This window comes from Toxotes jaculatrix, chromosome 4, assembly GCF_017976425.1.
Source record: "Toxotes jaculatrix isolate fToxJac2 chromosome 4, fToxJac2.pri, whole genome shotgun sequence".
Taxonomy (NCBI): Eukaryota; Metazoa; Chordata; class Actinopteri; family Toxotidae; genus Toxotes; species Toxotes jaculatrix.
The window spans coordinates 22,368,149-22,393,835 of record NC_054397.1 but is presented as its reverse complement, the minus strand read 5'-3'; the positions used below and the strand labels follow the sequence as shown (position 1 = coordinate 22,393,835).

The following is a 25,687-nucleotide window of genomic DNA, read 5'->3' as shown; positions in this document are numbered from 1 at the left end:
GACTGCATACATGTGGTGGCCAAAATGAGCTTGTACTTAATGCATCACCAACAGTGGACCTGGTTTCCATAAGTTGTCTCATGCTTCCTTGAAAACTCAGTTTTGAAACCAGTTGCTGATTACCAATGACTGTCATTCAGCTTTATATGGCTCACAACACGTTGCTGCCTTTCTAAACTCTAATTTACAGTAATTGCTGGCGAAACACTTAGTACGTCAGTCATAATCATTGCAAAATTATGTAAAAAGGAGAGAGGAGAAATCTTGAAAATCCTGGTGACTCATCACAAACACAAGAAAACTGCACTAGTCAAGTGGATCAGTGGTCACAAGTCAACCTCCAGCAACAGACTGACTGAGACACCTGACAGGATATCTGCTGAACAGCTACTACGAACGACAGCCTCAAACTGGTAAGCCTTTTCTCCAATTCTGTCTACACTCTGTATCTGTGAGTTAACTCAATGCGCAGGTCTGCAACAGACCGATCACATGACACTGTTTGATTAGGCTGATGAGCTAAACTGCACCAATCTGGCACTTGATGAAGATAAAAAGAAGCACTTGTGTTTATTTGAAATTGAAGCTGATGTCTGATGTGACTCCTGGCCTCCTGAGGTGTTTCATGTACTTGAGCAGCGTTGATCCTGTCTCATCATCTGATTTTTCTTCCCCAATACACTCTGCTCCCAGGGGATATCACGAGGAACACACACACATACACACACACCCTCACACAGCAAGAATACACACACATAGAAGAAGAAATGTGTGTGCAGGTTCTTATCTTTAGGCATCTGATTGTGTGCTTATTCACTTTTTTGTGATATGAATGAGTTTTTTATGCTTATGTGCGTGAGTGTGTGTGTGTGCTAGGTCAGAGGGCTTGCAGGCTGCTCTTTTCTCACTGCTGTGTTTAGTGAAATAATGTCCTGTGCTGCTTTCCACCACACTGTCAAACCCCCCCCACATACTACTACTGTATATATACTCCAACACTACTTACAGACATTTTCTTCAAGACCCACGAAACAAAAACAAATACAAATACAAATACAAATACACTTCCTTCAGTTGGACTGATCTACAAGACAAAACCAAAGAATCAACAGGTTTCCTTTAACTCAACAGAGCCAAAAAAATAGCCTGATGATTGGCCTGCACAAGTCACATGATCTGTCATTCCAGAGATAGGCCTCGCTCCTAAAGTTTCAGGACATTAAATTCATTTTAACCAAAATCAATATTTACTGGGTGATTATTATGGATTCCCAGGTCCAAAAGAGCAGTAGAAAGAGAAAGAGAAACAGAGAGTAGGTGACAAGTAGATGGTTTAGTTAGGCTGTTCATACACATAAAACTTCACAATGACCAAATAGAGTTTAATCAGATTTTAAATTCAAGTTGACGAGAAGTCAAGAATAATTTCATCTGCCCCAGCAACACAGCTCTGAAACATTTCCCATTGTGTAACGCAGCCTGCATTCTACATATGACAGAAGCAAGGGAGTCATCTGCGGGATCAAATATAGGCTGCACCAAATATAGAGAGAGCAAAACACACAAACACACACACAAATGTCCACGCACACGCGTGCACACACAGCTTGCTTACTCACTGGGTCAGCGGTCGTTTCAGAATCCACGCTCAAAGTTTGCTGCTCCATGAAGAAAGAGACAAGTAATCCTCAGCACTGCATGTGAGAGCTCCCCTCAGTCCACATTGTCATCAGCTGTTGAATGTGTATGTGTATGTGTGTGTGTGTGCGCGCGCACACAGAGAGACGAAGCAGCAAAGCTTGATGGCTTTCAAATGTCCAAACCACTACAGAATGTCGCTGTCGCTAGATTCCCCTTTCCTCTCGCACTCTCCCTCTCCTCCCCCTCCTCCTCCTCCCTCTCTATCGTCTCCCTCGCCCTGCCTCTCTGCTCCCCCGTCCTCTTTCTCTGCTTTTCCACCCACCCTCGTATAATTTCTATTCCACCCACACTGCTGTGGGCTGAGAGACGTACGCATACACACACTCAAGACGAATGCGGAGGCACGGCTGCAGAGGGAGACCCCTGGCCATTAAGGAACACACAAAATCAGCGCTGAGTTGAATGTGTTACCCTCAGTGCTCTTCTGTCATCTGCTTAGTATGCCCCACACATGTCTGGAGCTCGGAGAGGAAACTGACATTCATGATGGGCGGAGGAGTGGGGGTGTGTGTGTGTGTGTGTGTGTGTGTGTGTGTGTGTGGTGTGTGTATGGCGGGGGGGGGCAAAAGAGGCAAAACAGCGAGAAATGGAAGCACTGAGTCTTAAGCAATGATCTATTCTGGAGAACTGAGAGGAGACAGGAAGACAGAAAGAGAAATATGGAGCGTACACAAGTAGAAGACTAAGAGAAACCTCCAGCTGACAGAAAGGATTGATATCTGCGGTGATGATTAGAACAGAGTTTAGAATTAGCTGCATTCCTCAACATGCCTTGACACACAGTGGAGGTACTCACCCTAATGCCCTCTGCTCCACACTCACAAACATACACATTTCTCCTGCTCATCCTCCACTTAGCTCAAGGGGGGAGGACCGTGGGTGAACCACCACGTCACTCACATTTAATACTGATTAATAACCCAGAGAAAACTGTACAGCAAGAGGCAACAGCATTCAATGTCAACCCACAGGAACACTCACTATATAGCATGTCAAAACAGACCTTTAAACAGGCTTGGAAAGTGACTTGAAGGACTGTTAAAATATATTCAGGTCCTGCAGTATTTTCACATTACCCTGAGGTTTAAACCAGGAGAACTGAACAACTATACGCAAAGGTCATTCATGTTTCCATTTGACTTACCCCAGTCCATGGGGTTACCATGGGGCTGGTACCTATGCCAGCTGTTTATTTACACTGGTTTTCAGCACTGATGTCAGCAGTGTGTGAAAAGAGCATACATAACCAGGAGCACACCACCAGTTATGTATGTTACATATAAAGATCAGTTTATTTATCATTGTTAGAACTACTCAGCTAGTAAAACCAGTAAACTGTGTGCTGTGGTTCTGGAGGAGCTTTCTAAAGAGAATAACTTGGATGATATCAGCAGGATTATCATGGCTTGACTTCTGAATTTTTGAGAGAAAATCTACATCACAAATAGGTGAATGAGTGGAAATTAGTAGGAGTAAAAAGTAAAAACGGTGGATTTTACTGAGGATTTTATCCCTTAGACTGTAATCACGTTAGGGGAGGATCTGATAATGATCAATGTAGACAAGAAGACCAGCAATGTTTCAAATGTACATATGGGCATGTGACTACTGCATTAACACAAGCTTGAAGAATTAAGTCAGAGTTAAGATATATATATATTTTGTTTAACCACAGTTTTTTTAATCACAAAAATATAATAGTTTGCCTTTTTAAATATGATATTAAGAGAAGCTTTTGGGAAAACATATTTTCTGTACTAATGGTGACATTAGATCACATGGAGGCATATGTCTCAGTGTTAGAGCCACAATGCATGTTTGTGAGTGAGATAAGTTGTGTTCTCACTATTTCCCATGGGGAAGCAGAATGCATTTGTCTTGGTCAAGAAGAAAACATCATCAATGCCCTCAATCTGTTAGTGTTTAGAATAGTCATGCATGCGCTGACATGCAAAAACAAGCAGACGTATATAAAAAAAAAACCCCAGAAGCATACACATAAGCTCATTCACTTTAGACAAGGGAAAAAACTTTGACTGATGCTGAGTTCACCAGATAATTTTTCAAGTTCAAGGATGTCCACACATGTTCATCAGAAGAATCACTTAGTGGCTGCTTTAGCCTTTGTGCCAGCACTATCTTGGGACACTCATCTTTCCCACCTCTCTGCTGCAGTCAGATATTATCTGAACTTAACACCATTTTCCTACAATTTTTCAAGACATGTCTGATAAGACGACAGCTGACCAAGTCATCAAATGAATCTACTTTTAAAATAAGTGTGTATAAAATTTCTTCAACATTTCTCTTACTCTTCTTGTATATAAATTGCGTGATTAGCTATTGACAAAGACACAGAAATTCAGCAATGATTCTCCACCCAACCCAACAGTGTGTGATGCTCAGACTCCTTCTCATCAGATCCTTCCCTAAGTGGTTACAGTCAAGCCTTTTTTACTTGTTTGTTAAAAAATCACATGCTGGGAAACATTCAGTTATATTTACTAAACGATTTATAGTCCTGTTTGCTCAAATTGACATTATCTCCATCCCTCCACAACACGGCTACAATCAGAATAAAACTGTCTCTTTGTTAGAAAACAGCAAATATGGTGCCCAGAGAAAACATACAGAGAGCACTGGGAAAACATCTCTGTCTGCTGTGTAATAGAGATCTTCTTGGAATTGCCTCTCCCACCAACACCTGAGCTCCACTGGAGAGAAATTTCACCTTCCTCCACCTCTCATTATGTGGCAGCTCATGGAGGAAACCGCAGCAATCAGCCACGCAATCAGCCTGTTGTGTGCATTGTCTGATATTTATATTTGTGGATTCGACCTCTGAATGATTATTTGTGGCTGTTTCCATTTGTCAGTCTTACTTTAATAAATAGCTTACACAGGTGGGACCAAATGCACACACAATCACCATGCTGTTTGGATTTCAACCTTCGAGGACCACTTGAGAATTGTTTGTGTGTGCGTCAGCATCCTTTGAAATGGTTAATTCAGTTAGCAGCATGTGAGCCTGTTTTTTTTTTTTTTTTTTATCTTGTTGACGGTGGTCTCTAAAATAGCTTTCTGTGGTTTTAAACATTAGTACTTTCAAACAAAGTTACGCATGTATTTTTTTTTAACCATGTCCCTTAGCCTGCATGCATGTACGGCACTGGGAAATGATACAGCAAAAAAAAAAGTTCAACAGACAACTGAAATCCAGACACACACAGCTGGAGGAGAGCAGACATGTAAAGCCTGACTTCCTTCCCCTTGCTGCTGTCATAAGACATTGTCTGTTTGTTTGTGTGTGTGTGTGTGTGTGTGTGTGTGGTTATGTGTGTGCGCGTGTAATGGTTAAGCTCTACAATCATCACAAGATAAGCAGCTAGCCTCAAGCTCTTGCAAACATACACATATATACCAACAGTCCTGACCTGTACACACACACACTTCAACTACAGCGTGAAGTCTGAAAGGTGCTGGAAAAGCTTTAAATGGCACAGCTAACAAGATGGCTGAAGTCTGTGTGTGTGTGTGTGTGTGTGTCTGCAATTATAGTGCAATCAAGCTTATGTGCATTGATGTGTTTGTGCGGTATTGACTTGGGGTTGCAATTTGTTTGTCTATGTGCATGCATGGCTCTATTTGTGTCTATGTGTGTATCTGTCCTGGGTGTGCGTGCATGTGTGTGTGTGTGTGTGTGTGTGTGTGTGTGCCTATACTGTATGTGCTTTTGTACTGAGGCCTCACTAACGAGGGGGATGCCAGCTTATTGCTCATCAGAGCTCATTAGAAGTGCAGGCTAACACTTCAAACCCCTTTGCCCCCCACCACCATCGCCACACGAAGACACAAACACACACACACACACACACCAATCTCTCCATCCTCCCCCTCTCACAACACAAAGCCCCCTCTGTTTGTCGACATTACTGCATGTGCAGCAAGAGAAAAAGGCCTAACAACCGGAAGAAAAAGGTAGAATAGAGCGGGACGTGGGGGGTGGGGGTCGTGGAGGGGTGGAGAGGTGATGAGAAAAGAAAGAGAGAAACCATAGAATGGTGTGGCAGTGGGACAGGGAAACATCTACCCCTGTATCAAACACATATAATGGTGGGAAATTCAAACGTCTGGAACATGTCAAATCCAAACGGGGACTTTTGTAGTATGTAATACCCATTGTCTCTCTCTTTCTTTCTCTCATCCCTTTCTTCCTGCCACTGTCTACTGTGCTGCCCAATAAAGAAAAAATGCCAAAAATGTACATTTAAAAAAAAACTCACTACTGAAGCGACAGTGTGGGATCTGCTTATCTGCTCCCAGGGTGCCTCAGTAGCCACTAAACGGCGGAAACATTTAGCTTTCTTCAGATCTCTATCTTAGGACCAAAACTACTGTTATGAACCATGTTCACAGACAGCAGGGCTCTGTTTTGGTCTGGCCAACCTTCACACACACAGACACACAGGTCATGATGAGAATAACACTCAGTATGTTCCACTTCAGTTTAAATTAAATGTACAGTCCTAATCTGTGGATGGTAACTTCTTTATCACTCACTTTAACATGAAAAGAATAACCGACAAAAACAGATGCTGGAAATGCAGTGTCATCTCTTTAAAACCCATCATAATTAAGATTAATATAACCTTGTGCAAACCTAGGCGCTCAGGGGCGTTTACAGTGGTAACCATGATAGAAGTCCATTGTATCTTTCCTGTCTGGAGTACTAGAGCAGTCGCTGCAGACTTTCTCATTATAAAATGTTGTAAAGTAGAGCTAAATAGGCATATTGTTAGGGAAAACTCATGGCTCTCAAATGACTGGATACCAGGTCATTTCTTGGAGCTAAAAGCCAAGCAAAAATATGATTCCTGCAACAGTATAGCCATACTGCACCCAGTGAGCAGAAAATACTTCCACACTTATACATATGGCTGCTTACATCAAACAGTAAAGTCAATTAATGTCATGTAATTCTCGGCTATCAAAAATGTACAGGTATCTTAAACCAAACCTACAACCCTAAAGTGTCTCTTGGATCTTTCTATAAGAAGGCACTGTCCTCAACTGTGTGTATGTTGCCACGGTGATGTGAGAAGGGGGCTTGACGTGTCATGTGAGGATGTATGATGTTCATGAGCTGCTATTTTTAGAGATGGATGGTGCACGTGTGGCTCAAATGTGACAATAATACAGTGGTTAGACTGAGCATGAGCACCGCACTAACACACAATTCTTGTTGGCAGATGTATGTACTGTGCATATGTGTGTGTGTGTGTGTGTGTGTGTAACAGACACTCATCATGGACATGGATGTCATGACCATACTGGGTTTTCAGCGATTTCTTTGGACTGCTCTTTTCCATCCTTAATAGAAAAAAAACAAGAAACTAGTGCACAAGGTTTAATTTATTTTGGGATTTCTGAAATCATCACAGGGTCAAAATTATACATACACCCACTTAGATTATTAATTCAGTGGTGCTGAAAGTTCTTCAGTCTTTTAACTTGCTGAGGCCAAGACGGTTTAACTTCCTGTTAGTGATCATGACTGATGACAGCTGGTAGCTTCTCTGTGCCCACATGTTTAGTTTGACGGCACTCATTGAATTGACCAAAACAGAGTACAAATGGAAAGTCCAACGAACTCAGTGCAGATCAGGAGATTTCATAACCTCAAACCATCAGCTAGACAGTTAAAACTTGGACACAATTGCTGGTGCTCCAGCAGGACAATGAACCAAAAACACATCAAAGCTGGTTGTGGAATTGATAAAGTAGGCTAACAGTAAGCTTTGGAATGGCCTTCCCAAAGTCCTGACCTCAAGTCTATTGAAAATATGTGGACTGTGTTAAAAGTCGGGTCTGTGCCAGGAAACCAACAAATTTAATTGAACTCTACCAATACTGCCAAGAAGAGTGGTCAAATGGATATTTAACCAGAGTTCTGCCAGACGCTTGTTGATGGCTACCAAAGGCAAACTGCTTTTGGGACATTTAACCAAATATTAGGTGAGCTGCATTTATAATTTTGACCCTGTGTTGATTTTAAAAATCCAAAAATAAATTTAAACTTGTGCACTGGTTCTATTAAAGATGTGTGCTGCACACTCACTCTGCCCCAGAAAAAGAACAAGAGAGATGGCTGAAAGCCCAACACTGCCAGTGTGCCACTGTATGGAAACTTCCAACGACAACCGTATGTGTGCATGCATACGCTCCTACCTCCAGGTCGTCAAGGGATCGGGCCAGGCTGAGGCGTTTGGAGCGTCCAAAGGAACGTCTGGCTGAGGAGCGCTGGGGGAGAGGAGGGAAACCCATTGTCAGACCACGGAACCGACCGCCCTGAGGGGAGAAAGACACACATGTTCACTTCACATGCTATTTGAAGCACAATGCATACAGGTGGGAGCAGCAGTAGAACTTAAATCAGGGAAGCAAGCAGGTGATGAGGTTGCTAGCTCTAATCTCTAGAACAGGTGAGAAAAAGGTAGTGGGGATAGTGAGTGTCTCCCATCCCTCAACAGCTACTGCTAAGCTGCCATTTAAGGTACTTCATAACAAATTCAGTGGCCAACAGTAAAAGACAGGTCAACTGGGAAGCTCCCGTGTGTGAATGTGTTCAAACAATGCTCATTTGACAAACAGTTGGGTGTGGAGGCTTCCTCTGTGGTCTGACAAGCTTTGGATCTACTACTTCCTGGGTCTTAGCCTGGCAAAGGACTTTGTTTACTCTGACTCTGTATATCGCATGCCAGCCCTCACTATCTCTACCCTCAGTACTTATCTTACTATTATCTTATGGCATATATTTTTTTTGAGGTCATTGTAAGTGTCTGTGTTATGTATTTTGCCTACCAAAAGCACTGATTAGTTTGTTTTGAAACGGCAAAATCCCCTGCAGTAGATATCGTAGCCACAGTTCTTTAAAAAAATGTAAGTGATCTTTACAAAATATGTTTGTTAATGTTATGTGCTATTATAAAAAAACTGAATGGGGGGGATATGTCATTGTCAGATATAAATAATTTATTTTTGTATTGACCTCAAAAATGCAGTTATGGTTCAGATATAATATGAAAATCTAAAAAAGCATGCACAGTAAAGATGCAACCAACAAATAATTTAATAAAAGATTACTTATCTAACATACAAGTATTGAATACAATTTTTTTCAGACTTGCAATTTTTGGACTGTCATTAAATAACAACCATGGCAGCCAGTAGCCAAAGTCTTGAGTTCACCTGTTACAGGTTTTACATCAAAACCAGCCATGGGAAGTTTTTTGTTTGTTCTCTCCAAACCTCAATTATCCAAACTATGATCCAGTTCAAACAGGTTTTGATCAATAGCTTGTTCTTAAATAACATGCCACTGTTTCTTACACCCTATGACTAGAGCCTCTGTGTGATTGTGTGTGAATATGTATTTTTTGTGTGTTTGGTGGGACAGGTTTTACAGAAAATTAAATGTCTAAGTATCAATTAGACACAACAAAGACACATACAGTATGTAGACAATTCTACATGAAAGCTTACATGAAGAGATTTGTGCAGCTTGGCCTGAAGCTTTCTCGTTACACATGCATGCCTGTTTGAGACGGGTTTCTTTTTTCCACTTAAATGTCAAATTCCACATGTTAGACACAGTACAGTCCTGTGATTTTGCCTGCAGTACCAGAGAGTACTTTAGTCAACCCCACAACCACAGCACACGGATACACACAGACACACAATCTGGGCACGGACACGATAACAACAACACTTGTAGAGGTGTATCTGAGAAAGTAGAATGTTGCGTTTTCGCTTTCGTTACTGATGTGTATAAATAGGAATAAAAAGAGAAATGTGTCTGAAAATGGGCAACAGTGTATATATAAATATATAAAGAGAGAGAGATAGTATAACTATCTATATATATGTATGTATGTATGTATGTATGTATGTGTGTATATATATATATATATATATTTATATATAGATAAATAGAGAGAGAGAGAGAGAGAGAGAGAGAGAGAGAGAGAGAGAGAGAGAGAGAGAGAGAGTGTTTATGGTATGGTATAATCATTTTATTAATGGTACTGCAGTGGAAACCCACAAACTGGAATGAAGTTAAAACTGTCCAGCTGCTACATGACGTCATAAACTGTTGACTAAAATGGGCACGAGAAAATTAGTCACTGGGTCATCAGGATTTATGGTCCTAAGCCATCTGACAATGATGCAACTACACTGACTAGTGCAGTAAATCAAAAAGGACAGTCTTGAGTTACCCTCACAAGTCTACAATTAGCCCTTAAACAACTGTTGTTCTTTTGTCTTTAGCAAACCAGAGAAAGCAGAGAGTCTGTATCAACGCACCCCAGTTGACTAATGAGTAATTAATCAATGTCGACAGGCTCCAGAGGCCAAATCGTGGCGCATGCTGAATCTGACTGGCTGATTAGGAGCAGGTCTTGTCGGCATTTCATCAGGAGATGACCAGTGGTGTTGCCTGGATACTGAGTCAACTCTGCGTCTATGTGTGTGTGTGTGTGTTTGTCAGACAACACAGATTTGAACACTCGATTACATATGTGGACACAAACATTCTTACATGACCTCGGTTTAACCTGGTCAGTTTAAAGCCAATCTTATTTATGATGGCATTGATGCTTAAAGCAAACAAAAGGGTTTTTAAGAGAAGCTGAGATTTGGATTAAAAAGGAAACGATAAAACGTTGATGTAACTCATTGGTGCTGGGGTTGTTTTGGGTGTGGCTGCACCAGAGTGCTTTCAGGGAAACATCTGAAAGACGAAATTTTAGTGGGAAACTCACAGCTCTTATCTGTGCTGTTGATCTTACCCCCCCGACCCCAGCCCTCAGACACACACACACACACACTATCAATGTCACAGAAAAAAAAGCATTGTTCCTGTTTACAACAACACAGCTGTCAACATAAAAACTAAACCACACACTAAAAAAACCCCACTTATTTCTTGTAAGAACAGTAACTGCACCAGTTTAACAAAGACTGAATATTTCAAACATGCTAAAATATAGGCACAGTCAAAATATTTGATACAACATATTATTTTTTTGATTTAACATGAAGAATTATAATGATCAATGTGTCATACTCAGCAATATTCAACGGCTTGTTTCTGAATGTATTATATTTTGAGGAGTTTTCTTCCAACAGGAAGACATGATCATGGTCTTCCTATGCAAACACCACTGTCATGTCTACTTCATGTGTACAGATGAATGTCAGATACCAAACAACTTCCAAAATTCATGTATAGCTTTTTCATTTTACCACTGGACTATGGAGGTGCAGGAGGCCTAAGGAGGTGTGGATGATGAAACAGTGCCACCATGTGGCAAACACTAACAAGCCATTAAGGATAACGCCCTAATAAAGTGCATGTACTATAGGCAACAAGTCAGCAATAATATCTACGTACATATGAAGTACAGCGAAAGCAAAACTAAGAAAGAAAAGTTACAGCTGTATTTGTCACAGCAGAGTCAGCATTTTGCCTTGACTACAGATAACCGTGGCTTACCATGACAGTCTCCAATGCTCTGCGTCTCCAGTCTGAGAACATTGTTCACAGAGGTTAACATCCACCTTCCTGTCACTGTCAACCTCTATCCTGCCCCTGGCCTTGTAAATACTTCCTCTGATTGTCCCCTGGGGGTCCCTGGGACCCTGTCCACTGTGAATTTTACTGGGGGAAGCACCAGCCTCCTTCAGTATCAAGGAAACAGCACCTTCGTAATATGTAAACGTAGACAGCTACAGCAACTGTTTCCTACATACTTGTAAAGACTGAGCATTTCAACAGATGGATTGTAGAGTGGTTAATGCAGATGGAATCCAGGCAGGCTGGTTACATCTTTCACTCTTCACCTGTATTTGTCTCTTTCTTTTGTCTGTAAACAATAACAGCCAGTCAATAGTGGGCCATATCTCACTGCAAATTATATAAATAGGAAATTTATCCTCACAAAATAATGCAAACCATTTATCTGACTAGCTTAATCTTAATTGGAATAATTGGACAGTTTTCATTTATTGTTACATGTAACTATGTTAATCTCTACAGCATTTATATGTGAGCAAAAAACTGATTTATTTAAAACAAATATAATACAAATACTATACATTTACTACTAAAACCTGCTCTGCTGTTACCACTGACTCTCATTACGGTGAGAAACAGGTGGTTTTCAGGTGAAGGCAGATGTCTGGCTAGTGCATAATACATGATCTGATACTGGAGCAGTGGGGATAAATAACTTATCAATCCACTTGTACTAAGTCTGGGGAGTGAGCCAACTGGCGTGCTCACATTATTCAACATAACACAGGGAAGGTTGTGGGGGGGGGGGGTGTATACAGTTCATTACAACTTTCAATACCAATGAAAAGTTTCCCACCTGAGTGAGAAAGAAACTTCAAAGACTGAACGAGTTAATTTCCAGACCCTGAGAAAGAGAGGGTGAAAATGCAATGGAGAGCGGTGTGATGAACACAGAGGGGATTTATAGCCTCAATAAACTGTAGTCCTGGACACACTCTAGTCAGAGAAAATTTCCACAGCAGGGGTGTGTGATGGGGGATTCTACCTGCTGCCCGGGCTTCTCGTCTCATGGTCAGTTTTAACACAACTCTTCCAAAAGCCCCACAACCCACAAACTGGCACAGTGCACCACTTCACTGAATGCACTATTGTGGAAAGCTCGACAATATAGTGAAAAAAAATGTGAATAAAAACCACTATAGTGGTAAGCCTAAAAACAGAGCATCAACTCAACGGTCTTACTAACTGAAATACGTTTATAACTTTATCTAAAACCTACCTTTTTCTCCCCCTCCTTTGCATTCCCTCGTTTCTTCTCTCTTTCACTTCTCTCTGCTCCAGTCCGCTCCCTGTCTCCAGCACCAAACAGCTTCTTAGCCCACTCATCTTTCTGAATGGCTAGCCGGTGAGTGTGGGAGTGGGGATGTGAAGGAGGAGGAGGAGGCTGGCTTCCCCCAGGTGGTGGCAGGTGGTCTCCAGGGGCCAGCGGAGCCCGGTAGCGGTCGGCCGGGATCTTATTCATGGGTGGGGGCAGGGTGCTACAGTTGGCTGATGACCACCCGTCGGTGGATTCGGCATAGGACTCCTGATCGCTGCTCAGGCCCTGGAGGTGGTTGTGGTGGTGCTGCTGACGCCAGTCTCTTAGCACATGGACTGGCAGCCACCGCTGCGGCTCCACCCCTACTGCTCCTCCAGCCCCTCTCTTTTCTCCTCCCCCGACAGCTCCTCCCCGCTTCCCTGGTGAGTAGTGGTGAGGGTGGACCCCTCTCGAGTGCCTGCCAGGGACATCGGGGTGAGCTAAGGGGAGAGGGTGAGGGAGGTCAGCCAGGTGTGGATCATGACGGTAGTGGCCATTTCTCAGAGCTGGCGGAGGAGGAGGGGGTGGGTGAGAGGCTGCAGCTCCTAGGGTGGGGCTCCAGGCCTGCTGGGAGGAAGGTGGGCTGTCCCAGTGGCGTGGTCCAGAGATGTGGTTGTGATTGGGAGGACCTCCGAGGTCTACTAAAAGCACTCTGTTGCTCTTCTCTTCTGGTAAAAAGTTGCCGATCCCACTGTCGCTGTTGCTGCTGGTGCTGTGGTTCTGTTGGGCGTCGTCTGGATCATGGAAGGCCCGGGCCCGAACTCCCTCAATGTTGTCCCCCATGTCCCGGTAGAGGACGGAGACAAACTGGAGGAGAGGCTGGGAACTGGGTGGGAATTCCAGGCAGCCTCCTGTGTCTGGGTCAGGGGTACACTCAAAGCCAAACCTCCTGGCTACACCTAAGTGGACCTGAGGAAACAACAGTCACCATAAGAGTGTCAGTCATACATGTCACTTTTTCTCCATGACATAAACACATGACAACATATTTGAATTATGTTAGAATGTCTCTGTTAATATGTTTCTGGCTTAATAGGACCACTGACACTAGATTAAACTTCTCTGGAACAATCAGCCATTAATAGACAGGCTGGCTTTAATACTTTCTGAGTCCTGTATTGTATTGTGTGCATACACTGTATTGGAAAATGACACAGAATGCTTAGTCAGATTCTTATTTACTTATTCTTTAATCAGGTATTTCTTCATTTAACATAATTCTGGTATTTGTTAGTGTATATGTCATTAACACCAGCTCTCTGTTAAGACAAAATTATAGACTGATGCATTTGAGGAGAGTGGTTGAGTTTGTTAAATAAGTTAAAAAAATGTACATCACCCCCAAAGAGAGGCATTAAGAACAACAGTATTTCTCTGGTATCTCTGATACCATAACTAAAGTATTTTTTGTACTATTTTTGTACCACTACAGAAAAATGTTCAATTTCCATACCCTTTTTTTTTTCATTATTTCTGCCCTGGTAAAGACCCTGCAAGGTCCAAAAGGGTTGGTATTTTAAACCAGTGCGACCACTGCTTTATTATATTATTATAATAGTGCCTCAAGAACATCTTTTTTTTCCATGATCAGTTTTTTCATTTTCAAATACCAGCCTAAGGTTTCCTGAATTTGCTACAGCAAAACTGAAAAAGGACTTGGCCTTTGCATTTGTTTTATGTTTGTCCTCAGCCCTTATTGACAAAACAGTGGGAAATAAAACATCTAAAGTTAATAATATTGTAATTAGACAGGGAAAGTCTGTGTGGCTCTGCATAAACAAAATAATTCAAAGACTTTCCTTTTAAGTTCCTTCTTGTATGTAATTTGTATGTTTCTCTTCATACCTGATGGTGACAGAGGTCTGGGTCCACTATGAACACGTGGCAGGAAGTCCTCAAACCGCCTTCTTCATCTCGTCCATTGCTGAAGTGATGATCGTCATTGTCGTCCGTGGCCTGCATCGTGACCAGTCCAAAGAACCGCCGGTCATCAGGGCAACAGGCGCTGAAGGCTAGTTTCTCTGCAGGATAGGTGGCCAGGACCTGACCTCTGTCACTGCACAGACGCACACTGTCATGCATGACCTGGTAGGATATAAATAATGCATCTTACTACTTGATACCAGGGATAATAATTAGGCAATCACAGTTACCTTTACAATAACATGATGACGATGCTGATAAACAGTTTATACAGCTGGTATAGTGTAATCTTGTTCATTTATTCTTTGTCTTCTAGTAGCTTAAGTATTAAGGCTAATAAAACTGTTAACAAATACAATTTGTATGAGCTGAATGTTTGTATGATTTTTTTTTTTTACTGGATTAAAAACACAGGTAACAAGTTATTAACACACTATTTTTTAACACACACACACTATTTTCAGATGGGTAACAAAACATTCAGTCGCACCTTCATAAGAACTAGTGAATGAATCTTTTGCTCTGCCCTGAGGCGTCTCATGCTGCCTCTGATGGCCTGCAGGCTGTCATTCTCTAAACTTGTCCCAGTGGAGGCCAGCTCGATGGAGCCCAGATAACCAACAATCATGCCCACATTGAGGATTCCCTCGCTGGGCTCTAAGACCAAGTCGCCCCCATCTCCTACGTCCACGTCTTGCTCTTCATGGGGGTGAATGTGGAGATGGCGGAAGTCTGAGTCCAGGAAGACTGAATCGTCATTCAGAACTTGGGCCATCTCCTCCTCAGACAGTAGGTTGGGATTGCTCTGGGAACGGGAGGAGTTCCGATATGGAGGGAACTCTGGATCAGACAGCGGACGAGGCTTTGATGCTGAGCTAACCCCAGACCTCTCCTTGTCTGAGCTGCTGGAGGAGTGGCTTGAGTTCTCAAAGATCATGTTAAAGATTCCTCCAGACTGCAGCTCCGCCACCACCTTCTCTGCCCTGTTGATACCCAACTGCTTAGAATCCAGTTTGGGTTTGTACCAACCTCCACGAGCTCCACAGCCTGACCTGCTGTTATTGTTGTTGTTAACACTGTTGTCATAGAAACCATCCAACTCATCATCGCTAGAGCATGAGTCCAGGTAAGACGCTGCCATTGTATTGCTGCTGTGATGGCGACTTCCAGCACTGCGCTGGTGGTGATGGTGTCGTCTGTGACGTTCTCCCTCAGCGATGACTAGTTTCAAAACACCAGAGCAGCGTCCAATCAGTTTGACCACATCTTCATGTGACGCCTTTGAGACATTGATGTCATTGACAGAGAGGATGTAGTCTCCTGAACGTAAGCCCACATAGTCTGCAGGGCTCCCTTTCAGGATGCAGCTGAGGACACATGGGCTTTGGCCTGACAGTGTAAAGCCATACCCTGTTCTCCCTCTTGCCACCTCCACGGCACGGATACGGCCCTGCTGGATGGAGGAGGCTGGGGTAGTTTGGGGCAAGTTCATCCCGCCTCCACCACATGGGCGCCTCTTGGATGATGCATCTGCTTGCCTGAACATTGTGCCAGGGAACCGTTTCTTGTCCGTTGATTGAGTAAGTTTCAATTAGTCATTATATGTCCCTAGGCTCTGCTCAAGCAGGAACACAGGGCATATCCAGTGTTTGTCTTCTTGTCAAACAGCTCCGCTGTCAAGTTGCTACGAAAAAATGAGTAGCAGTTCTAAATGCAGCAGGGGAGTGAGAGTTTGGCCTCAGTTCTGGCACCGTCTTGCTAGCCCTCCCATCCTGGTGTCACTTGCTCTTCCAGTTCAAAGGCAAGTTACCTGCAGTACAACAGAACAGAACCAAGTCAGTCATGAGGGACTTTTGCCTCCATAACGTGCTCCTGTTGAACTTCTATTATACTTTCATTCTATATGTAGATCAAACATGTTGTTTCTCTGACCTATGTGGTGGAATAGCAGCTCATTATTTTTATAAAATGGTCCAAAGTGTTAAGTTAAACTGTCATCATACTACTATTAAGTGCAGTGTTGATACTGATAGTTAATAAAGCACACAAATGGTAAGGGACTCAACATACAGCCACACCTGTGCAGGGCGGAGACAGTGTAGCTCTGTCCAATGAGAAATATGTTTTCTAACCAGAGACGTTTTCATACCTGGTAGGCATGCAGGTAAAATTAGGCAGACCCAGCCAACAACACCTGCAACGGAAGGGTAATTCAGGTTTTAACTTTTAAATACGCGTATCGCTTATTATCAGCATGAACTGTGGCTTAGGTTTGTGTTGAACAACTATGTGTTCATGCAGAGCCTGCGACACTCACTGAGAAAAGGCAGAGGAAAAAGTTAACGTTAGCTGAGATTAGCTGACGCGTTAACGTTAGCTTAGTTAGCTCTGCATGCTAGAAAAGTTAGCGCTGGTTGAATAAAGCTCGCTGCTGAAACAAAATACCGTTCATGCGTTTGTTACTCTGCACTGAGAAATGCATGCTTGTTTTTTGACAGTTCATGTGAGTTTTGAAAACTTTTTTCTTGCCGTGACTTGCTGTTCAAAAGTGCATCCGCCCATGCTTAAATTATAGTCCCGCCCCCCGTTTTCCACATCTTTGGAATGTCGGTCTGTAACTGTGGCAACGGCGGTGTACACAGACTTTCCTATCCTGTCATTGGTTTTCAGAGCTGTCAGTCAGCAGCGAACAGTTGTGCGGATAAATTGACAAAAGTTAGATTGAGAAATCACACATAAAAGTACCAACAGTAGCCTATTCCACAGGTGTCAAAACTTAGCCTCGCAAGTGTGGCCGTCTGAGGTTGTGCATCTAATAAAAGAGACTGGTATTAGAAGCAGAGTGACTGTATCGATGTGTCTTTTATCAGCGTTCTGTGGGAAAGAGCAAAAAAAAAAAAAGAAAAAAGACAACATCTGGCTAAAATAGGTCTGAGTTGTAAAGCAGGGACAGCTAAGTAAAAGGTGGATGCAGGTTTTTTGTAATGTGCCGAGAAAGATGTTTGGTCTAGCGAGCTCACTCAGCAGGAGATTTAAAAAAAAAGAGAGAGAGGGAGAAAGAGATAGACTTACTTATCGTTGTCCGACGATGATGCAGCTCGGACAGTTTCCATAGTTTTGTAGCTAAGGTTAGTTGGGTAAACTAAGGGACGATGGGTAAACAAAAGAAAAAGGCTGCACCATCTGGCGAAGTAGCCTTAAGAGGAGGAGGAGGAGAGGGAGGTGTGTTTAGAGTGGGCAACGGAGGGGGTGTGCAGAGGGGGAGACTTCAAACAGTCGAAATAATACAAGAAAATAAATTGTAAAGCTTTTTCATCAACTTCATATAGGTCAAATTATCTCTTATAATAGCGTGTTTGGGGGAGAGATAGACGTTTATCCAGGCTGCTGAACAGTGGAATCAAGATCCTTGGACTGTACCACAGCTAACAGTGCTGTGCACCTTGAAAATCATCAACACAGGGCAGCAGGGAGCAGACCCACATTACTCCTCAGCAGTTGTTCTTCATGCCAGTGAATTAAATTAACTTACTTCAGCAAGAAATCTGCTTATCTGCGTGTCAAAAAACTGTTGATGTGAAAAGTGTTACTGGAATAGTTCAACTTCTGTATCTGAATTTTTGATTCAAACTAGAAAGACCATCTAGGGCACATAAACTTTTTTTTTTTTTTCCAAAAGGTTAATCTAATTTTGTTTATATAGAGTTACAGTAAGGTTTATAAAAAGATCTAAAACGTTGTTGGAACAAAAGTTAATTTTCTTTCCAAAACTGCCACCTGCCAAGTTTTATGTGATTACGTGGATTATATTAGTTTGTTCCGTAAGTGATATGTAAAGTGTTAGGCTTAGTGGAAGTCACACAAAAGACATGATAAACCCTTTGTAAAGTTCAGCCATAAGAAGTGATTGCTGTGTACAGTTTCTTAATGCCTTTGCCATCATGATTTCAGTCCAGTGCTCCAAGAACCATATGGCAGCTGCTTAGTAATCCTGTTAATACTTTTTAATCATGAACCACCCACCTTAATGGGTGCTGTAAAACAGGGAGCCATGTATGTTTTCATACTCTGTGGTCCATAAAGGGGAATTGCAGGCCTGGCCGAGAAAAGGAAATTGGACAAAATGTGATTACTTGATTGTGTAAAAGATCAGCTCCAGTTAAAGGTCAAAACTGGCTTCAAATGCAATATGTTACAACAGACATTTAAACAAGCACGTGCTGGTAAATTGTGTATTCTCTCTCAGTGGTTTCAGCTTGAACATTTATTGCCTGTCTGGTTAATTTGAGCTGGCTGGCAACAGCTTGTTCTTTCTGGCAGAGAGGAAGACGAGGCAGAGCGTGGCAGGACATTTTAATGGTTGTAACCTCACCGGTTGATTGTGTTAGAGACACAGTGGATCCTGTGTGTGCTGGGCAGTCGTGTTTGTAATATCATTATCTGAAAACACATAAAACTTCTTGTACTGGTTTGACATCATAGTTGTCAAGCTCAGTTTCCAGCCCTTGGGAAGGAAGTGTGATAACTAAATCACAAAACATAAGTTTAACATCTTTAAATTATTAAAGTTAATTTTTATTTCTACAACAGACCATATACATGATTAATTTAGTTTAAAATATTAAAATTAACTGAAATACACAATCTCTTTTGTTCAAAAAAAAAAAAAAAAAAAAAAAGATGTGGAGGAGATGATTGAAAAAACTGCAGTGAATCTTCTTTCTTTCAAATATTCCATTATCATCTCCAGAGAGATGGTCACCAAACTGTGACTGTGAAGTGGTCACAAAAGGGGAAAAGAGGTATTCTTTTAAAGCCAAGCGCCAACATGCCAATTACAAAGGTAGCTGAGATTATGGAACAAGTAAAGAACTTGGTAGAGAAAAGAGTTAAACTTAATGATTCTAAGCTCTTTCATTAGACCAAAAACAGTGACTATATTATCCTCTGAGTTCTCCTGTTCTTCAAGTGACAGAAAAATAAAGTCTTAAAGGGAAGCATGTTAAATCAGTCACACATGACCTTTTGTCCACGACCTCCACGCCCATCTCCCAAAACGATAAAAGGTTTCTGGGTAATCGTATTACCCCCTGCAGGGATCCCCAGCCAGTCTTTTGCTCTCCTTATGCCAGGAGAAGATCCTAAAAAACAAGCTGAAAGAAATCCTTACATACGTGTACGTGTGTGTGTCGGGGGGGATTATTTTCTTTCATCCTCCATTTCTTTTCTCACCACACTTCTAAATCCAAGTTCACTTTGAAGAGACTGTTGATCTGAAAAACAAGACTAATTTAGGCTCATTTAATCTGCTTTAGAAGCTTCACACTGGAATTTCAATAACAGCTGCAGAGAACTCAGTCATTTATTGTGTGAATACATTATTTTAACATGATCAAAGGAAACCAGTCACATTGCTTTTAAAGGTTGAGAAGTGGTAACATATTGAGCATACAAATCACTGTGATGTTTATCCTTTTATGTACTGTAGGACTCATTGCATATCAAGAAAGCATCTAACATCAACATGAGGAGAACTTCAAGTTTTTAAGTGCTAGGTGTATTTAATATTTTGCACAAAGACGATGAAGGATGAAATACTTACCAATCTTTAACAGAGACAAAACAATATTTAAAGCTCAACAGAAACAGAAAACTCCTGCCGTCACGTGGCATAACTACGCTACACTTCCTCATCTGTTGATTTGTCAAAGCTGCTGTTGGTCGCTAAGGTTACAAGGCTCCCTTTGGACTGTGTTGCATCTCTTCAACACAACCGTCATGGCAACCGTAACCCACGGAAATACAGTATTAAGGACTATGCAAGAAAATAGCAGTAATGCTAAGCATGCTTTCAAGCTTTCAGTGTACAGGACATACATATATTCAGTCTTTCATCTAAGGCAAGTGTATGTACAGAGTAACGACGCCCACCACACTCCCAGGCAACTCAAGGTCAAGTCTTGAATAAAACACTAAGCTTGTAGCTTTCTGCATTCTGTGGTCTGCTGAGTCACTGATTTTTCATTTTCTGATCATGTACGTGTGTTAAGACAGAAAAGAAAATGGCATCACATTATGCATCTATTTAAGATCTCTCATCTTTACACAGCTCTTATTTGATCATGCACCAAGGCTTCCGCATTACTTTACAATTACTTTTTACAAGATACAAAGGTAACTCCGTTTAAAGATGACTGTAAATTACTTTGTCTTATTACAACAACAATAGTCACATCTTACATCCTGAGAATTTAAAAAAAAAAAAAAAAAAAAAAAAAAAAAGTACAAGAAGTCAACAGGTGGAATCAGGTGCACTGGGGAGCATTCAGGATTTTAACGTAGTTAAAAAAAATGACTAGAAAGATATAAGCAATACCATAAAATCATAAGAGGAAATGATTTTCCTCCCTGCTACTGGTTAAAAAAAAAAAAGATGACATCACTACAATTTTGGTATTTGTGTCTTTCAGGTGTGGATTTATGGGCCCTCAAACAGTTAAAACTACATGTCATTTGGAAACGCAGCAGGAAGGGAGATGTATTTTATACTGCTCAGTGTGTACCTGTCTGGTTCTTTGTCCTCTCACTATTTCACATCCAGAATATTCCACTGAACAGACACGGGAACTGTAGTAACTTGTCGAAATGTGTGTAAACAAGTTGCCCTTTCTGCAGTGACAAATACAATTGCAATACCTATAACCTGCTTCTCATCATCATAAAAAAAAGCTATGCTATTAGTGATCATTCTTACACATAAAACTTTACTATTTAACCCCTGTGTGTCAGAATAACCACAAGCAACATAAATATAAAAAGATCTTCAAAGATACTAATTATTGACAACATTAAGCAGGCATTTCTGACCCTTTTGTGTGTCAGCCCATTGTCAGTGTCCTAACCAGACCATAAGCACTCTTTAACAAAACGCACTGAAAAATAGATGCATTGAAACTTTAAATATAGTAAATATTTTCTCTATTTTACTTTACTGACATCACAATACTCAGGCAAGTCCTCACAGGAAAATAAATCCAATTTTGTGTTTAATTAATCTTATCATTATATGTTTTTATTTTATTTTTATTTATTTTTTTAAATCAAGGTGCTGGGAAGGAGGAAGTGTTCAAGGTGCATCATTCTTCTGGAGGAATGGTCTGTGAGGGGGAAATGTGGCTGTGGGCAGAACTGCAGTTCGAAGGTTTTGCAGTTAGTGTCCTTCGTACAGGTGCAGGAGCTCACTCTGCCCCTTTCCATTTCACATACACCCTAAAACTGACATGGATTCAGATCCTCTCTCCATTTATGCTCATTCTACTGAATTCATCATGGTGACTTCAGTAGTTCTACTTCAGATCAGGGAAAAGGATGAGGCTATAGTAGCTTTTTGCAAGAAAACATTCTGTCCTTCCTCACCATCAGCACTCAAGAGGGAGGTATACATGGAGATCTAATTTCACGCCCTACCACATTTCTCACCCTAATCCACTTTTCTACCCGTGCTTCATTCCCCCCCCCGCCCCTCTCTCCCTCTCTGAGCCTCCATGTCCGTCTCAGTCTGTTGCTCTCAGAGTGATGTATCCTGGTGGATTGATTGCAGACAGCCCAGCAGCTGGTAATAAGGGCTGCCTGGTGAGGCCACGGTCTCAAAGACGGACTGGAAAGCCCTGCGGTCCAGCTCCTCGTCAATCTGGTGCCGGTAAAAATCCATGGCCACCAGGCAGAACAGGTTGACGTCCACCACCTCACTGGAGCCCATTCGGCTGATCACATGTGGCAGTCTGGTTAAAAGCAAGCAGGGTTAAGGACAACAGACCACACCATTTGGTGAGCAGTAACAAATCTGTATTGTATTTGCATCTTTATGCCACTAAATATAACCCAATCACTGTCTCGCTCATGAGATCTGCTGTGTGTTATGTAAGGATACAAGGCTGAGATCCACTGGGAGGTGGAAGCTGAGACAAAGAAGCAGGAGAGACTCCACATGGCCATGGCCACTGGTGTCCTCTGAGTGAAGTTGGACAAGGACAGCAGCACCCAGTCTCGCACCATGGACGACTGGCCTGTGGCATGGAGTGTCTGGAAAACCTGGGGATGGGTGGAAAGCAGAGGCAGAGTTGGGAAAGGAGAGTAATTAGACCAAGACAAACAGATGGAGAATGTTACCTAAAAATATCTATTTTGTGGTCTGGCAACAACAAATGTTTGAGTAGGAATCACTTCAGGTATGTTGCACACCACATGATTCACTCCTTCCCTGAAACAGTCACTGGGCTGCCGGTGGTCTTTGATTTTAATAACTGGCTGATGCTGTGGAAAACGTCGAACTTCTGCTAAATTACCATCCATTTCTAAATCATTTCGAGGCGAGAAATGAACCATGCAGTAACAGGCTTTCGGTGCCTGTGTTCCAAAAATAAGATCTCAAAACAAGAACTGAGCTCGGAAGATTTGGGCGAGTTTTGTAAAGTAAAACACTAAAGTTACCAACATTTACATGTTTAAGAATAAACTATTTCAATACAAGCTGTTTGGGGGGGGGGGGGTGTACTGCTGAGCAATACAGCATTTCTGTGGTCAAAGAACAAAAAAAGAAACAATTGAACTCATGAGCCTCAAGTACAAATATAACAACTTTTTAATATTGTTATTTTTTTTAAATAAAATGATGGACTCGTGTCCTGCTGCTGACCTTGTAGACCACAGTGGCCATGAATTGTGGGTAGGGTTGCTGATTGGACAGGAACTCTCCGATGACCTTGTTCATGACGTCCTGTGGTGGGAAGAAGTCGTCCAGAAACTGGGGCAGAATCCTGGACACCACCCGAGCCTCGCTGGGTAAACCCTTCCTGATTCTGCAAACAGGAAACCCCAAACACAAATGAGGATGACGAACAAAAAGTCTTAAACTGCTATTTATCATTAATACAGTAGTTTATTTTTTGAACTCTACAAACCCATAGAGGAAAAAAAAAAGCATTGAAGGTGTAGAGGTTCAATGGCTGCAAAGGAAGAGTATCAAATGTCTGGTGTTCATATTTTACAAATGTTGTGTGCAATTATTGTACAATGGAGGGTGGGTGTGCATGCGTGTACCTGTCAAAGAGCACAGAGACCCTCTCCATGGCAACAATGATCGACTCGCTGTCTGGGGCCTGAGGGTCAGAGTGGGCGGGGCGACTGGCAGGGCTGGCCTTCTCCTTGCCTGAGGAGAAACCAACATGACCCGCCGTGACGCCCACCGCCTCCGCTACGGCAGAGCCAGAGTCAACCTGACCTCTAACCCCTGTCACGTCTGAACCCGACATGAGCACCGCTGAGAGGACAAGAGGAGGGGTTGGAACCGGTTGAACCAGTGGGGGGGAGAGGTTAGAGGTGGAGTAGGGACACGGATATCACATGATTCAGATCAGAATTTAGTCGACCTCATACTGAATTTTGGTAAATTTCAGGGAGCTACACTCAAATCACATTCTTAAGGAGGTTTTCTATAAATGACTGGTGCTTGGACTATTAGAGAGATTTTCAATGCCATGTTTCCTGGGTACATGACATAATAGATTAGCCTCTCCTGTGACCTGAATGTGCTTCAGCTTTCACTGCTGTACAGCACATAAAGGCAGGTGGTACGCACAACGTTATAAGTCGATTTACATTTGTAGGAGCTGGTGTTTACCCGAAGAATTTGCTGGCAAGCTCTCGGCAACAAAGAACTGTTACTTTGCCCATCAGCATAAGGACAGGAACATGCTAAGAGTGGCTAGCGTTAGTAGGGGCCAACGTAGGGGTTAGAGGTAGGGTATATCAGAGGTATACATACATATATAATATGTGAAGCACATGCAGGAAGCAACGCCATCATGGGTGTAATGAAAAGGTTGGAGCTCTGAAAGGTCTGTTATGCCACAAGGTGAGATAATGAATGTTAATCACTATTATTAGCCATGATGTGGTTCACACTGAATACATGCAGGTGTTATCAGTGTTACTGGTGGTGGGCGTAAAGAGAGCAGAAATGTACATCTGACAGAAAATGGTACGAGTACAATGAGAAATCACTCATGCAAATGGGTTTATGAAATCCAGCCACATCTGAAGGGTAATACTATGTCAGGAAAGTCAAATAGTTTCCTTTCCTTAAATAGTAACATCATAAATATAAGATGGACATAAATCAATTTTACATTCAGGAGTCATTTTTCATGTATTACTAAGTAAGTTTGTATCCTTAGATACAATTTGTTGTGTGTGTGAGACATGTAGTAGGGCTGCAATGATGATTTGACAATTGTTGTTTAATCTACTAATGAATTATTCCCTAAATAAAGCGATTGATCATTGGTCTGTAAAATGTCCACAGGTGGCAATAAATGTGCACAAGTCCCCAGAGCCAGAGCTGGCATCTTAAAATATTGGTCTGAATCAGTTTGCTTTCATAGAGGACAAAAACAAAAAAGCAAAAACAAATGGAAATCCTCACATTTGAGAGACAGAATGGATTCAGCTATTTTTACTTAAAAAAAAAAATAAAAAAAATGTTAGTTTAGTTGTTTCAGCTCTTGCATGTACTTTAAGATGCATGCAAGCATGGCATGTACATTAAGGTATAAGCCAGTGAATTAGCATTGCAGGGGGCTTAGCAGCAGCCACGCATTCCCACCTAATGCTTCTCCTAATTCTCCCTTTTAACCATTCTATTGGTTGCAGAGTATTAGAGATGAAAATAAGTTCAAACCAGGAGTGGAATTCCTTTTTGTGGTGTTCAGCAGCAGATCATATCCTACATAAGCTGCATTACAACCCTTTACATACCAGTATTACTTTGAGCTACTTCCAAAGTATTTTAAAAGCTCCCAAGAGTATGAAAGGTTCCATTCCCCTGGCCACCCCCCAAATCTTGTACATACAAGTTAAAAACATCTCTGGGACCTCTGGGGACCACTACATAAATGTGGTTAGGAAGGAAGGATTCAGGGATGAAATGAGACAGTGTGGCAGAGCAGTTAAACTTGTGTATGACTACAAGCTTAACTAATGTCAGCACCGCATCACTTATGATGCAGGTGAGTTAGCCAACTAGCTCAGTGCCATAGTGACAGTTTGCAGCAGACTGAGAAAGTCACAGC

The 25,687-nt window shown here is 41.9% G+C and overlaps 2 protein-coding genes across 12 annotated transcripts in view; both read right to left on the bottom strand.

The window, feature by feature from the left end:
- Positions 1–16,782, bottom strand: part of rgs12b (regulator of G protein signaling 12b) — a 42,749-nt gene extending 25,967 nt beyond the window's left edge. For 2 of the 6 annotated variants that reach the window (XM_041035670.1, XM_041035671.1), the window contains exons 1-5: positions 16,708–16,782; positions 15,049–16,368; positions 14,481–14,720; positions 12,558–13,544; positions 7,930–8,049 (exon numbers count right to left, since the gene is read on the bottom strand). In XM_041035670.1, the coding sequence (XP_040891604.1) occupies positions 7,930–8,049; positions 12,558–13,544; positions 14,481–14,720; positions 15,049–16,104 (2,403 nt within the window). In that variant the 5' untranslated portion in view covers positions 16,105–16,368; positions 16,708–16,782. Of the gene's footprint in view, positions 1–7,929; positions 8,050–12,557; positions 13,545–14,480; positions 14,721–15,048; positions 16,369–16,490; positions 16,544–16,707 lie in introns of those variants that run through there. The other 4 variants (XM_041035669.1, XM_041035668.1, XM_041035666.1 and 1 more) reach the window with 3 other exon arrangements.
- A 3,120-nt stretch (positions 16,783–19,902) lies between these two features.
- The window catches only part of htt (huntingtin), a 32,190-nt gene continuing 26,405 nt past the window's right edge, over positions 19,903–25,687 (bottom strand). For 4 of the 6 annotated variants that reach the window (XM_041035659.1, XM_041035661.1, XM_041035662.1 and 1 more), the window contains 4 exons: positions 23,658–23,877; positions 23,254–23,416; positions 22,489–22,649; positions 19,903–22,339 (listed from right to left, as the gene is read on the bottom strand). In XM_041035659.1, the coding sequence (XP_040891593.1) occupies positions 22,126–22,339; positions 22,489–22,649; positions 23,254–23,416; positions 23,658–23,877 (758 nt within the window). In that variant the 3' untranslated portion in view covers positions 19,903–22,125. The remainder of the gene's footprint in view (positions 22,340–22,488; positions 22,650–23,253; positions 23,417–23,657; positions 23,878–25,687) is intronic. The other 2 variants (XM_041035664.1, XM_041035665.1) reach the window with 1 other exon arrangement.